The sequence below is a fragment of the Varanus komodoensis genome, unplaced genomic scaffold, assembly GCF_004798865.1.
Source record: "Varanus komodoensis strain SLA01 unplaced genomic scaffold, ASM479886v1 scaffold2, whole genome shotgun sequence".
Lineage (NCBI taxonomy): Eukaryota > Metazoa > Chordata > Lepidosauria > Squamata > Varanidae > Varanus > Varanus komodoensis.
The window spans coordinates 43681352-43697390 of record NW_025335568.1 but is presented as its reverse complement, the minus strand read 5'-3'; the positions used below and the strand labels follow the sequence as shown (position 1 = coordinate 43697390).

Here is a 16039-nt window from a genome sequence, read left to right as displayed (position 1 = left end):
CTAACCCTAACCCTACCCTGGTGCACAACCCTAACCCTAATATAGCGGTAAAATGCTATTGGAAATGATGCGATTTTGAAAAAGCCTTCCTAGAGTAGCTTTTTCTGCACAGCTAATCATTTCTACCCATCCTAAACACGTTCCAACCATCAAAATCATGCCAGGACACCGCGTTTTTCTAACCCTAACCCTACCCTGGTGCATACCCCTAACCCTAATATAGGGGTAAAATACCATTGAAAATAATGTGATTTTGAAAAAGTCTTCCTTGAGTAGCTTTTTTGCACAGCTCATCATTTCTGCTCATTCTAAGCACATTCGAAACATCAAAAGCATGCCAGGATACTTCGTTTTTCTAACCCTCACCCAGTGATGGTGAACCATTTACAGACTGAGTCCCCAAACTGCAAGCAAAAACCCACTTATGTATTGCAAAGTGCCAACTCTGCAAACCCCCTCCCCCGAAAACTGAGGTTTTAGTTTAGAAAAAACAACTGAGAGCCAGTCCAAGCAAACATATATATATCCTTGGTAGTGCACTGACCAGCCATGCGAATGCTCAGACGAGTCGCAGCTAATGTGTCACTGCTTTTCACGTCATCTCCTAGCACCACTACTCCTTTCCGAGCATGCGCATGGCCCCTATGCACACTGTTATCCGAGCTCAGCTGCTGGGGCGATGCTGGGGTGACTTGGCTCATGTGCCGACAGATGGCTCTGCATGCTCGCTGCGGCATGCATGGCATGGGTTTGCCACCACTGACCTATAGCAAGCTGTGCACCTAAATGTACCATGAAAAATTGGCACCCACCTCCCGTAGTTGCAAACCAGTTGCTTCATTTGCTATGTTTAAGACCTGCTCAGTTCTAACACTACATGAATGTTAACCATGGTTTTGTGACTGGAAGTAAAACCAAAAACTTATTATCAAAAGTGATGAATCAGTGAATACATTTCCAGTGTCTTCCCCTGGGCACTTTGGAGATCATGAAAAGTAATTACTGAAAAGAAATGGGAAGAAACTGTGGTGACTACAAAAGGGGCCACAAGCAAAGCAGGAAGACTGATCCAGTGTTGTTTGCTCCAAAGCGCTACTTGAACTCTTGGCGGAGTGGATACTATTGGCAGTGCCACAGGTGAGCTTGGCAAGTATAGCAAAGGGTTCTTGCCTCTCTTCCTGAGCAGCTTGCGAATTTTTATTGCTGCAATGGAGGTCAGTCACCTATGGTTGGAAAAAATGACCATGCATTGAGTTTAGCAACCCATGGATTGTCAAGGTGACTTGCTGGGAAGCAGTCCAGCTTTGCATAATGTGGAAACCCACTGTGTCAAGTTAGCCGTGGGGATTGCTACTGTTTTGCAACCTTAGTCACACATATAATCTAGTGTTTGGATCTGCACTAGGTGATTTGTTTCCATGCTGGCATCATGGAGATTCCACAGTGTCATGGGGACAATGTACAGTTTAGAGCTGTTACTCAAGGCAAGCGTCTATGAATGGTTCATCATTTGATACAGCTTGCATATACATTTTAAGTAGCCTATTTCATTAACTTCAACATTGATATTTCTTAAATATAATTATCAGTAGAATCAGTGAAACCTTCATTTGTTTATTCTAATAAGATATTTTAATGAGAAATTTTCAAGAAATCTTCAATAATGACCTAGGTCTATTATTGCCTGTATTTGACATTTCTATTTATATATATATTGTGAAGACAATTCAATAAGAACAAATATTTAGACAAATTACAATAATGAAATAATCATATTACCTCCCATGTGTGAGAAAGCCGACTGACAGATGCAGTGTTGAGACCCATAACAATGGCAAAGAATGAATTTAGGTTTCTTTGGGATTTGCAGCTGTAAAATTTAAAAAGGCATGGCGTCAATTCATACAAAATTGTATCTTACTGGGACAAAGATGTATGCTGGATTGTTCCAATTATATTAACAGTATGTAAAACAATCTTCTGTGTTGATCCAATAGATATAAATGCAATAAGATGTTCCAAGATTGTTGTTTTTTTAAGCTACTTCAATCTTAATTGGACTTTTCCTAACTCAGCCTTAATTTCAGAATAACTCACCTCTGCTATCAAAACCCTCGCAACCACCAAGCCTTTCACAAATGTTCAAGCAGCACTGTGTAGATTTTTTGTGACATTTTCGGTTTTCAAGCAAAAATTGCCTTTTTGAAGGTAGTAGGCATTGCATGAAAAATCCTTTTTGTGCCTGTACACAGCCTGTTTGTCTAGTCTGCTACTGTCCTGACTCCATTTTTTTAACTTCAAGGTACACTGCCCACACTCTTTGTTTCAGCCCTGTTCATGAACACTAAGAGGTTCTTTTTAATCTTCCCTTCATGTAGTTTATGCAAATAAACAGTTGACTTTAAAAACCCTTGTGGAATTAAATTATTAACAGAGCAATCTCTGCATATTTACTCAGGAGCATATCCATCTATGTTCAGTGGAGTCTATTGTCTAGTAGAGGTGTGATCTTATGCAGCTTTAGACAGAAAAAGTCTCCTACAACTCCAGTATTCCTAGCAGCATGTCTCCCCTCACCCCACACACATAGCCTGGTCTGGGACTTTTTTCTGTCTAAACCTGCATGGAACTGTATTTTAAGTATGTTTAAGATTGTAGTCTTAAGGTAGTTGCAGTTTACTAATATATAATTAGGCGCAAAAAGTTTTTTGAAAGTTTGAGGCTATGCATTGATGTGTGTAAACATCTTTAATTTTTTTTCTAAGTTATAGAAATCCTTCAAAAATGTCATGCTTTTGGGGTGTCTCCTGAAAAGAATTTGTCAAGATGATGGAGTTTAAAGACGTTTTAAAGGTTGTAAAAATGTTCAACCTCCTTTTCCTCCCCTCGCTCCCTGACAAACAGCACTGCTTGAAAGTTCAAACTGATAGGGATGCACCTTCAGAAAAACTACAGTATAGCTTTTAATTTATATAATACCTTTCTATATAATCATAGTTTTTATTGTATTTATAGGCAACAGTGGCATACAGTTAATGCTTCATTCAGTATTAACACCGAAGGATCTTTTCACATCTGCTGATCATTTATAAGCAATCTTGTTTCTCCTTCTTGGCCCTGGATTTAGTATTCCCTAGTTGCACAGCCTGGCATTTATCTAAATTAAATCTTTCCCCAGTGTTGCTTGCCCATATTCTTACAATTCTTACACTTCCATTCATTTTCTTTTTTGCATTCTTCAATATATTCAGTACTTCTTTATTACTGAGGATTTAATTAATGTGCAACCTACATATTCTACTGAGTATTTATTAGGTATTATCAGTTGCATATGCTTTACAAAGAGATGGAACAGATGTCTCCATGACAGTCACATCACAGAACATATTCTGCAGAACAGCATTCATAACAGTAGTACTATCTGGTGTGAACATTTCATTTTCCTAGCAGCACAAAATTTCAGCTTATGTTCTGGAAAAATCCAGTATCTCTACATTGCTTCAAAGTAATGGATAAAACAGCCATGTGTCAAATAAATGTCAACTGGACATTATATTACACTGTAAATTGTTAACTTGGAAAGACTTTTACCATAGTTTACCTGCAAGTTTGTAAGGTAATTATAATATTAATGCTAAGCTACTCAGCTGTGAAGTATTTATTTTGTTGTAGTATTTTATTATATCCCACCATTCAGCATATTCCCAGGGCAGGGTACTATGTGTACTTTCATAATCTATGGGAAATATTTTAATAGGTTCTATGATTTGAACGTCTGTGTCAACTGATACTCAAACCGCTGAGCAAGTGAGATAATTCACAACAATATTTTTACTTTATAATTTTGCTCTCCTGGACCTTAATTAATTAATTTTAATTTTGAAAGTAATCTGAAAAGACCCCAAATAAGTCTAATATAATCTCCCATTTAGAATTGAATTGCATCAATTTTCAGGATTTTAATGAACAACCGCATTTATATCAAAATCTTTCTGGTGCTATCTTTGCTTACAATCAGAACAGAAATATATTTAGAATATATGGAAGAACTCCAGTGCTCAATTTATACTGCTTTAATTTTGCAACTCTTAAGATCAGACCAAGGCTGTTCATATGAGTTCCTGTATGGTCTAGATAGAGCTCGCTGGACTACAAGTTCTAGAGAACGCCATCAACTCCCACAATGTCAGCCATATGCCTACAGAAGCAGAAGCTCAACTTTTTTGCTCCCTAGGTAGTTATCTCCTTATGCACTATATCATAATGATATAAAAGTGATAAAATATGGCAAATATCCCATAATTCATCCTTTCTGTGAAAGAATCAAATGTAGTATTTGATAAACATGGAAATTAATGCACTACTAGCCAGGATACTGACAAAATATACTTCTGAATCATACATTCATAAACTATTTTAACTTAGGTGACAATTTTAAATAACTAACTGAAGCAGATCATGTAGAATTCTTCATTAGCAACAGGATATCAGGTGAAATAGACACATGCCATTCATTAATAATAATAGTTTAGTGAGACCGAGTGAGTTTAGTGAGTTTAGTAACACAGATTTTTCAGACTATAGTGGAAGGATAGAAAGAGTTAGAATCATAGAATGGGAGAAATAAGAAGGGGCCTTTAGACAAAAGGTGTTGCTGTTTTAGTTGCATGTAACATTTTATATTACATTTCAATGTGCTTACCAAGATGTATGACATGCTAACACTTTTTATTTCATTAGTATTTAATGCTGTTTTTAAAAGGTTGAATATATTTAACAGTATTAATATTGCCATTGCTTGCAACTTACTGAGCAGCAATTTTAATGAACTTTTTCACTAGTTGTACACGTTTACAGAGCTGGCTGCAGAGCAATATTTCTGTGGCAACCCAGAGTTGAACTTCATTGCATCTTTGGAGGAGGAGACTAAGATTCACAGTGTTTTCCTCACTGCCCTGTCTGCTGAAGGTGAAGTATATCAGCTCTTGCTGGAAGACAGTAAAGATAATTGGTCTTTTAATACTGCAAATCATAATTTAACAATCTGAACAATGTAACTGTTGATCCTCGATCAGACAACTTATTTTAATAATTTATTAACAAACTTCAAGCAGGTCAAAATAGTTCAAACTCATAAGTAATCTTATGAGATTTTTAGCAATTATTCTTCTGATCACAGGCATGAAAAATGTAAAAATGGGTTGTTTCTGACTTGACTTTCATTTGTTGCTGGAAGGTTTCATTCTGAGAAACTGAGAGAGCTTGATTAAATCGGCTGGGCTTTTTCTTGCCAAAGTTGCATGTAATTTATATCTTTAAATGTATTTGGATGACAACAAAATGTTATCTGTAAGCTTAAAATGTATTTTGCTTTTTATTGCTACAGATCAGGTTTCATTCAAAGTTAGTTATACCTGAAATCAATGGGACTCAAGTGGCTCTACTTTATAACTCAGTCCGGATCTAAAGCATCAGTTTATAGAAATGTAGACATGTGTTCATCTTTTCAAAACAGGAATCTATATTCCTGCTGTATCTTGCTCATGGATTGATCCCAGAAAGTTACAGTTTGAGATCATGTGAAGAAGTAATTATATGAGCAAACTTATGATGAAATTAGCCCAAACAAAACAAGAGAATGCAGGCTTAAACATTCATCCATTGTTTCTTACCTCATGAACCAAGTTGAAAAGACTCCAGTCAAAATTGGTTAATTCCAAAGCAAGGTCCCAGGTGTTAATTCCCAGAATTCTCACCGACCGCTGTTGGGTTTCTTCATTGTCAACAAATGGGTTCTAAATCAGCAGACAGATAGAAAGACTTCCTGAACAAGCATACATAATTGAAATCTCAGACAAAATGTAATCTTTTTTCAGTTCCCTTACAGTAACCATTTCTGCCTTAAAATAATTATGCACCCAGGCCATCTTGCCTCCCGCCAAAGGCAATCAGCTTTTATTGTTAAAAAAGGCAAAAGTTTCAGTCTACACAATAGGTCATATTATAAACAATGTCTATGAAAGAGTTAAGCTGTTCAAACAGTAGATGAAGCCATCTTCTTCATTTAAGGCTGCATGTTAGAGAGTTGATAGCAAACCACTAGGAAATTGTTACAGACCTCCAATTCTGACTAAGCATGCTAACCAAATCCTGTTTACAAGGTAGATCCTTTCCCTGGGGAGTCTTTTGGGCAGCAAATGGCCTTAAGTCTAATACTGTCTTATGCTATTCCTCCCTCCTCCTTTGCTATCTGACCATGGGATCCCTAGCACCTTCTCCTCTTGTCTGGTGTTCCCATGGTTTCAGAATAGCTTGTTGGACTACCAGTGGTATTCTCACTTAACTTCAGCTCCTGTGGCTCTGAGGCCTTGGCTGCCTTAGCCACCACTTGCTCTGAGTCAGAATCAAATCCCACAGCTTCTTAAGGTGTTTTCTACAGCGCTACTGGGATCAATCCTTATATTATGACCTCTAACATATTATGACCTCTATAACGCCAATATAGGGAGAGACCAATGTATACTTATTACATTAGATAACTCAACAACACTAAGAATCAATTATTTAAAACAACAACAGTTGTTGCACAATATTGGATACCATACTACAGCTGATAACAAAAATTACCAGGCTTCTGGTTTGAATTCATGCACCAACAAATTTTGTATTGCAAGTAAAAGGAAAATGACTTGCTAAGATCTGAACCAAACAAATATATCACAGTACATAGATGCTGTATGCTTCCATTTACAAACTTCATAAAAATGTCATTTCTACCAGGAAAAATGGCCAATTCTAAGCACACTTGACGTGGAAATAAAAAGAAGTAAAATAGTGACTACAAATAGAGAAAACTTCCTAATATGTTACAGAATGTAACACCACCTTGATTACTTAACAATTCATCTGTTTTGTTTGATTTTGTCAAAGATTTAGAACCTTTTGGAAAATGGAATGCTATTTCATATTTAAGTAAAGTATTCAAACAAAAACTAATCTTATTTTGTAGTCTCATGCATCAGAAATAAGGTCTGTTGAATTAAATTGGAATTGCTTTAGGCTAAGTGCAGCCTTACATCAATCATTTAAACCTTAGCGATACCACAACTTGTGCACCATTTTTCCAATTCAGATGAAAGAATCCATCTGCTACTACATTAAATTTATATAGAGCAAAAATTCTAGAAACTGTAAAGAATATGCAAGCAATATTTCCTTCACTTGTTTGCATGACACTACAATCCTCCATGGGTAACCAGCCAGCATACATTGTCATGGTGTCCAAACAGCATGGTTTCTCATAAATAAGCCCCCTGAAAACCTATGGCTTGTTTTAGGATTGTTCTCATTTAGGTTGCCATGTTGCCCAAACTCAGCATGATGACTTCATGACTGACCAAAAAACAAACAAAAAACCCCCTTGATGTTCTTCCAAGTTTGGCCAAGCCACTGCCAGTGACAGCAACTCCACCCAGTGACCAAGTGTTCCCTTCCTGAGTCTTCAGTTACTCTTTAAAGTAACGTTCATGAAGCTTCACCCTTGTCACAACAATCAAAAGAATGGCTTTTTGATTTTTCAGAGAAAACTTTGCCTGCAGAGGGACAGGGAAATCTGCACTCAAGAAAATGTGTGTTTTTGAAAGAAACCAGAAGCCTTTAGAATTCAGAACATACAGCCTTACCAGACTATCTGCCAGATCCTTTCGAAATACAAACATACGAGCAGATGATTCAAGGGATTTGGAGACTGCAAGGTCATCTGGATGTAATTCATGTTTTTCTTTAACAGAAGAACAAAAAGGAAAAAGAAAATCTTAACACTTAACCATTTAAAACACATTTAAAAAAAACCTGTTTCTTGTATGTTCTGGAAGCATCAAAAGTTTCTATGATAATTTATCTGGCAGTCAAATCTGATTAGATAGCAGTGCTGCACAAGCACAGGTTGGCAATGGCAACTAATTGCATTGTGATGAAAAGCTTTTTAAATACATATAAAAATGTTCTTTAAAATTCCATGTGTACTCATCAGGTGTCCCACTGCTATTTGCTTTGGTGGGGCTTGTACAGGAAAGGTGCTCAGCAAACTGCATTCTGTACAGTTATACAGAAGTCCATTAACAAAGGTGATGAATTCACATGCATGTATTCAAACTAATAATTACACAGAGCAAATTGCAAGAGCATTCTAAGTTGGCTTTGGTATCCTGCTAAAGAGGACCAGCCTACATGTACTAGGCAGACATCTCTACTGCAAGGAGCAGTGTAAATCCATGCTGTGTAATACATTTACTCAATAGCCTTTGGATAATCTCCATCACATTCACAGTTAACCCCACTTCTTTAGTGATTTCCCTCTGTAACATTGCAGTGCAACAACAGAAAACAGCTTTCCACAGATTTAAAGATCTTACTGTACAATACTGAGACTAGGTTAGAAAAATAGATCAAAAGTGGAATCTTGTGAGTTGAGTAATTTCACAGCGTCCAGACACTAGGACTTGTTTTTTAAAGGATTATATAATAAAACTCATTTCCACAAAAAGGTAGGAAGTGGGGGACTGAGCTCTGGACTAATGTCCTGTAAATGAAAAAAAGCATTACTTGCAGTGGCTTGGAAAACATTTAAATTACGTAGGTCCTATTTTCCAGTTCTTACCCCAACATACTAATGCTGCTTAGCTAGTCCAAAGGGAGAATGTATTGGAATGCCTTCCTTTTTAGAGGTGCCTTTAATTCCCTCCAAGGCTATTTTATGTTGTGGAGTAGGAGTGGCAAACCCGATAACATATTTCTGAACATGAAAAGTCCCTTGCAATCCAGACCTGATGTGGAAATGCATTATCCAACAGGACCAAAGAATGAGCAGTTGTCATGGAAACCCCTCTCTGCTAAGCAGCTCCTTATTGTAACTATGGTCATCCAGCTGAGGAAGGGGAACAGCCCTATCCTTGCAAGAAAAATGTTAACGCTCTCTTTTATAGATAAGAGACAGAAAGAAAAAAGAAATAGCTGAAAATAATCTACCTCCAGTGAATGAAAGAGCCACTAAAGCCAGATCTTCTGGTGAATGCTGGAGTTTTTCTGCTACAATTTTCAAGATCTCCTGAGCTGAAGTGGATACTTTAGTTTTTACACTGACATAAGAATGTTCTGTTATATACACACGGCAAAAAACTGTGAAGAGAGAAAATTCTATCAACAGACAGATTCAAATTTTATTGATGAGTGAAAGATCTTTGTGGATCAAATTGTTACAATGCTTTGATTGACATCTTGTTTGACAAACAATCTTTGAGGGCAGAAGTTGCAGCTGCTGAACATTACCTACAGGCAGAATTTCCTCTTCCTAGAAACACAGAAGGACCAAAAATAATCCCCCCACCAGTGTTTCCAGATAAAAAGTGCAATTTATGTGCATATTTGTGCAATGTCTAGTCCTCGTACAATGGACTTCAGAGAAGATAGTTATACTGGGTAAATTTCACTCACTAACTACTAGACTGAACTCTCTCCAGGTCTGAGCAAGATGCAGTGGCTCATCCTGGGTTGAACTGCATGCAAGATTACCTATACACTATCTCATCGTGTTGATTTCCTTGCATGTTAGTTACCCACTATATTGTGTTCCTTCTGACAGCTGAAACCTACAAGAACATTGAGAAGGCAAGACTGCACATATTGAAGAGGTATACGTGTACACTTGTGGAAAAAACAGCTAAAGACAAGCAAAAACATTTATGAAGATATTTGCACAATTTTCTGGAACTGGAAAAAAGTAAACAAGTGAAGTGGCAACTGGACATTTGTGGAGACGCAGTCAGTTGCAAAGGAGGCTGGATGCAGCAGCACAGATGAGCTTTCAGAAAATGGCAGGAGGTGTTGCTGTTCTTACTCAGCAGCTCCATAGCTGACCCTAGCCATTCATGCTCTCCTGCATTCATATGACATGAAAAGTCATTGTCAATATAATAGCCCCCGGAAGAGCCATGGATTGTCAGAGGAGCATGTTCCTGGAAAAGAAATGGAATTCCTTGACTTGCTTTCTAAGGCCAGGCTAAGCACAAGGGGAAGTCCACAAAGGCCAGAGGGATGGATTCTGCTAGGTTGTGTCCCAACTCTTGCTAGCACTTCAAACACACTATCCTCCAATCATCTACCATATGTCAATAGTAATAAAAGTAATGGCAGCAGTACCAGTACAGATTTCAGCCTTCCCTATGTGGTGCACTCCAGATATTCAACTCCAGCCAGCCCCGGATAGCATGGCCAGTGGTCAGCAGTTGTGGGAGGTGTAGTCCAAATCATGTTGTCTAGAAGTTATCAGATGGGAAAGGCTGGACTGCATGATTACTCATTTAATTATGTTAATGCCTGTTTTATTTCTATGTATGTTTTTGGATGTCATTATGTGCTTGTTTATTAAGATATTTTATTGTATTAATGTATTGGTGGTTTTGCTGATTTTATATTGTAATTTTATATTGTAAACATAATGCTAATGGGCAGCTTAACAAATTTAATAAATAAATAAATAAATATAAAAATTCACTTTTCCCAACAGAAAACTTTGTATTGTTTTTATGTAGAAGTGGTGTGCCCTTAGGGATATGTAAGGAACTGATGAGGGGTTAAAATGCGTTTTTTTCAGCTTGGCCTCACAGATGCTATTCCATCAACCCTGCACTGATGCAAAATCAATCTGTTTCTGTTTTTAAAATGGGCCATGATTTACATCATTCTTTTTAACAGCTGGGGAAATTTGCACAAATTCAAGGTGGATAAGGAGGAATGTGTGCCTAAGCAATGAAAGGAGGATTCCTTCATATTTCTCATATTTAATGCTGCAACAGGAACAAGAACTTGAATGCAATGCGTTGGCCTTGATTTGTAAAAATTTGCATAGTATGCACAAACTCTGGAGTTCACAGCTCCAAAATTGAGCAAATATTACAAGCAATTTGGTTGAAGCCGAAGCCAAGCAACACCCCCCCCCCCTGCCCGCACTTCACCTCAGACCACTTTTGGCTTGGCCATCAGGTCAAAAATGTGTTGAAAGTCCATCAGTCCAATTTCAATGGCTAAAGTTTTCCAGAGTTGCATATCCCTATGAACACTAGCATCCCATCTCTTTCCTTTGCTTCCTTTCTTCAGACTTACCTTCTTCTGTTTCAGTCACAGTTGCTCTGTTTTGAAGCCAGTTCTCCTTGAGACTGAACTGATGTAAAATGGCTTTATGCTGCAAAGGAATTTAATTAATTAATTAATTAATTAATTAATAAAAGACAGTAACTTTAAAACTTGAAGGGTTGGATTTTGAGTTATGCTGGATCAATGGCATGGGAGAAGTGAACTCCCCGATCCCTCTTTCCCACAGCAGCCCCTCCAGAGTCCTGAAATTGCTACACAAAGAGCAAGGAGCTCTTGCTTAGTGGAATGAGTGGTGCTGTGGCAGGGGAAAGGGAGATCCCCAGAATCTGGGTTGAGGGACTTTTTCAAGTAAAGCCCTTCCTCTTATGGAAGGTATCTTCCTCTTGCAGAAGGCAAAAATAAATCTAGCCAATAAGGGTTGGGTTGTTAAGCTGAGAGTCATGGACAAATAGGAAAAGTACAGATTGTATAACTCACAAATAACAATGGATTTAGGAGAAAATTCATATTTTCTGCCGCTTATTTATTTATTTATTTATAACGTTTGTATGCCGTCCCTTATGCATGGCATCTCAGGATGACTTACAATCATTAAAACAACAACAATAAAACAGCAATCAATAACAATTAACCAAAAATACAATTAAATAAGTTTAATAAAAGTGACTGTTAAACATTAAAATTTTAAATTAGTTTTTAAAATAACAGTTAAATAAAAAGGCCTTAACCTGGCGCCGAAAAGAATATAAACTCGGCGCCAGGCGCACCTCTCCAGGGAGTGCATTCCATTCCAACTGCTTATATTTCTGCAGTTGTATTTTAAAGCTTATTTCATCTCTATACTTCAGTCTAGTGTATTTCCTGATCACTACATCACATTTCCACAGTAACAGAGTCCTATCTAAAACCTGTGGTACCATCTCTCAAACAAGCACTCTTGCCCTATCATTCTCTCGCTTCCATCATTATACAAAAGCCCCTACCTGCAGTATCTGACATTTGCAATCAATATCTTTCCCTTGATTTGCTTGCTGAAGGCTACACAGATTCAAAGTGATCTAACTCCAGACAAGCAAGGATATGCTGACTGGATTCTGCTGAATTCTGGAACCTCAGAACTTATCGGCTGAACACTAATAATGTCATAGCCACTTTAACTCAGTCTAAGAGACTGGACACAGAGCTACACTAGCAGGAATTTAAAAAAAAAACAGTGATACTACTGTTCTAGCACAGCCTTTTTCCCATCTGACCACTTGCCTTCCTGTTTTAAGTAACAATGATAAAATTAAGATACTAGAAAATTCTGCATTACCTTTCTGTGCGGTGAATATTCATCTACAGTGCTAAAACAAACAAGCAAACAAACAAAAATACGTTATTCTCTATCCAAAGACAATAAAAGTGATATTATGTCAGATCTTCTCTATAACAGAGACAGAGAGAAGAGAACATTACAAATTACATGTTAAGAACAAGTACACATTGAACTCATACATCAGGCATTTGCAGTTGTTGGCGGTCTGGTGGATATTTTTGTCTCCCAACCCAGTTGCACTGGGATGGGGAAAATGCACACACAAAATTCAAGTCAGTGGAAGTCAGTGGTTTACCACCAACATTTGTAGCTAGCAAGCTAAATTTTGTTTCTTTAAAAAATTATGGAGGTGGAGACATGTCGCCCAGCCCCTGCTATACATGTTTACTTGAAAACAAGTCTCATAGAATTCAAGAATATTAGTTTATTGTCAGGCTGGAAAAAGGGGAATGATGGCAGGATTAATTCTTTACAATAGATATGGTTAGTAGGAACTACATTTAAGATGTCTAATATACAGACGGAAGAGGGGTCCAAAAAAGTGTAATAACCACTAGCACAGCTAAGAGAAAAAAATCATAATCATAAGGTACACAAAACTACTAAATGAAATAAATCCATTCAATCATATTTTGAAAAATATGAGAAGCAGGGAGTGAACACGAGCATCTTCAGAACTTCCACTTACTTAAAGTGTTTTACTGCAAACAAAAATCAGTGACAAATCCTGTCGTCTAAACTCTGTTAAAGTCATATATTCTTGTGAATATTATTTAATAAACACAAGCAAATATATTTATAATACAGTTATAGTGGAAGGTTGAATTAAATTAGAGTTTGCTGGCATCAGAATTTTTCCTCTCTATATCAGCCTTATGTATCCCAAACACGTCATTTCTAATTATTCCTTTGTAGCTGTAGCAAAGCAAAGCTTGTCCAAACAAATATTAAAGGCATGACATTAAGCTTATTGCTATTACTATTACTATTGTGCATTTATATCCCACCTTCTTTCCTCCTGCAAAGAAGCCAAGGTAAGCACACGAATAAAACAAGAAGACTGTCAACAAAAGATTAATTATAACCCAAAAGTAATTTATGTAAGAACTTACTGACGACGGTGCATTCCTAGTAATTTCTGAAATTCTTTCAGGTCTTTCTGAAGTATAGGATATTCATATACATCATCTAACACATTCCTGTATATTGTCTTCAAAACAGGGAAGGTTTGAGAAAAAAACATAAAATGAGTCAACCAAATTGATCAGATGCCTGAAGTATAAAACATCATACCAGTGCCTTTCAGAAAATCAATTGTTAGCTTGTTAAACAAAACTTCACAAATGCTTTCAAGCTAAAATTCTTAATGCATAATAAAACAGCCACCAGTCAATGATAGATGGTTTTAAGAGGCAGTCTCTGTACCATTCCTAAGTAATGGTGTTAAAAGTGTCAACTCTCATTTGTCTGTGAGAACGTTTTAAAGTGACATTTCAGGATATCACTGAAAGCTTGCCATAACCTACCAAGTACATCTCTTTTCTGCATGGCTAAACTGAAGTCATCACAACGGCACTATTCAAAAGTACAGTAGCACTGCTGGCAAATAATTCTGACTTTATTTACACTATCTCGAACATTTGAAATGTTGTTACTCTACTATGTTCAATTCCTATTCCATGTGACCCTGACCAAGAGAGGAGGTGAAGAAGCACTCCAAGTACTGCGTCAACCAGGCCACTTTACCTGTGCAGAGTCCTCTCAAAATGGGGTGGGGATAAGAAGGGGAGTAGATATGACCAAAGTTTCTATGGGACACATGGGGAATCTACACAACCCAGAGATTCTGAATTCATGCTCTGATTTGCATTTAATAATCTTACCAGTTTCTAGCAGAAACCTATTACAAAATCAATACATGCATTTTGAGAACCTTCACGTTCCAGACATAAACTTAAGTAAATAAAATTATCCTATAGTGTTGAAATGAGACCTACCTTTAGAAATTGCTTTAAATGCTCATCCTCATGTAACCAGTCTTTGTACAGTGAAGTCCACTGGGACACCAAATGTAAGACTTTTCGCTTTCTGCAGGGAACATCTAGAATTTCTTCCTTGCCTTGATGGCTTTTAGCACAATAAGTACATTAAATTAAGGAATACAAAACTTAAAGTCATCAAATCTCCACAATTACAAAACTAGGAGTTCCATTTTTTTAATGCTATTTGTGCTACTTCTATTGTTCATTGTAAGCACTGTTTTAATACTCTGCATTTTAACCTTTTAATTTCTTAGTTGCAGTCCCCGTCTGCGGTGATCTTGGAGCCCAGGAAAATAAAATCTGTCACTACCTCCATTTCTTCCCCATCTATTTGTCAGGAAATGAGAGCACCGGATGCCATGATCTTAGTTTTCTTAATGTTGAGTTTCAAGCCAACTTTTGCATTCTCCTCCTTCACCCACATCAAGAGGCTCTTTAGTTCCTCTTCACTTTCTGCCATGAGAGTGGTATCATCTGCATATCTGAGGATATTTCTCCCAGCAAACTTAATTCCAACTGGTGATTCATTCAGCCCCGCCTTTCTCATGATGTGCTCTGCATATAAGTTAAATAGGCAGGGTGACAGTATACAGCCTTACCGAACTCCTTTCTCAATTTTGAACCAATCAGTGGTTCCGTGTCCAGTTCTCACTGTTGCTTGTTGACCCGCATATAGGTTTCTCAAGAGACAAATAAGATGGTCTGGTACTCCCATCTCTTTAAGAACTTGCCACAATTTGTTGTGATCCACACTATCAAAGGTTTTAGCATAGTCAATGAAGCAGAAGTAGATGTTTTTCTGGAACTCCCTAGCTTTCTCCATGATCCAGTGTATGTTGGCAATTTGATCTCTAGTTCCTCTCCCTCTTCGAAATCCTGCCTGTACTTCTGGTAGTTCTCGGTCCACATACGGCTGGAGCCTAGCTTGTAGGATTTTGAGCATCACTTTGCTAGCGTGTGAAATGAGTGCAATGGTGCGGTAGTTTGAACATTCTTTGGCATTGCCCTGCTTTGGGATCGGAATGTAAACTGACCTTTTCCAATCCTGTGGCCACTGTTGCGTTTTCCAAATTTGCTGGCATATTGAGTGTAGCACTTTTACTGCATTGTCTTTTAAGGTTTTGAATAGCTCAGCTGGAATACTGTCACCTTCACTAGCTTTGTTGCTGCTCAGACTTCCTAAAGCCCATTTGACTTCACATTCCAGGATGTCCGGCTCAAGGTCAGTGACCACTCCATCGTGGTTATCAGGGATGTTAAGCGCTTTCTTGTATAGTTCTTCTGTGTAATCTGGATCTTGGAAGTGGTTAACGCTTCTCTGAGGAAGGGTCGGGTGCCTGCCCCTTTAAAGGAGGCGGTAGTCCGACCGGTCCTGAAGAAGGCGTCACTGGATCCAGAGATGGCCACTAATTATAGACCAGTGGCCAACATCCCGTTTCTGGGCAAGGTGTTAGAGCGGGTGGTGGCAGGACAACTCCAAGCACTCTTGGATGAAACTGATTATCTGGACCCATTGCAGTCCGGCTTC

General features: G+C 37.8%; 1 protein-coding gene across 1 annotated transcript in view; it reads right to left on the bottom strand.

Annotated features, from left to right (window-relative positions):
• Window positions 1-16039, bottom strand: part of RAPGEF5 (Rap guanine nucleotide exchange factor 5) — a 126110-nt gene that overhangs the window by 17528 nt on the left and 92543 nt on the right. Inside the window, exons 8-16 of the mRNA XM_044428438.1 lie at window positions 14467-14611; window positions 13582-13679; window positions 12467-12497; window positions 11161-11239; window positions 9028-9177; window positions 7683-7780; window positions 5673-5795; window positions 4810-4988; window positions 1780-1870 (exon numbers count right to left, since the gene is read on the bottom strand). Of these exons, the coding sequence (XP_044284373.1) occupies window positions 1780-1870; window positions 4810-4988; window positions 5673-5795; window positions 7683-7780; window positions 9028-9177; window positions 11161-11239; window positions 12467-12497; window positions 13582-13679; window positions 14467-14611 (994 nt within the window). The remainder of the gene's footprint in view (window positions 1-1779; window positions 1871-4809; window positions 4989-5672; window positions 5796-7682; window positions 7781-9027; window positions 9178-11160; window positions 11240-12466; window positions 12498-13581; window positions 13680-14466; window positions 14612-16039) is intronic.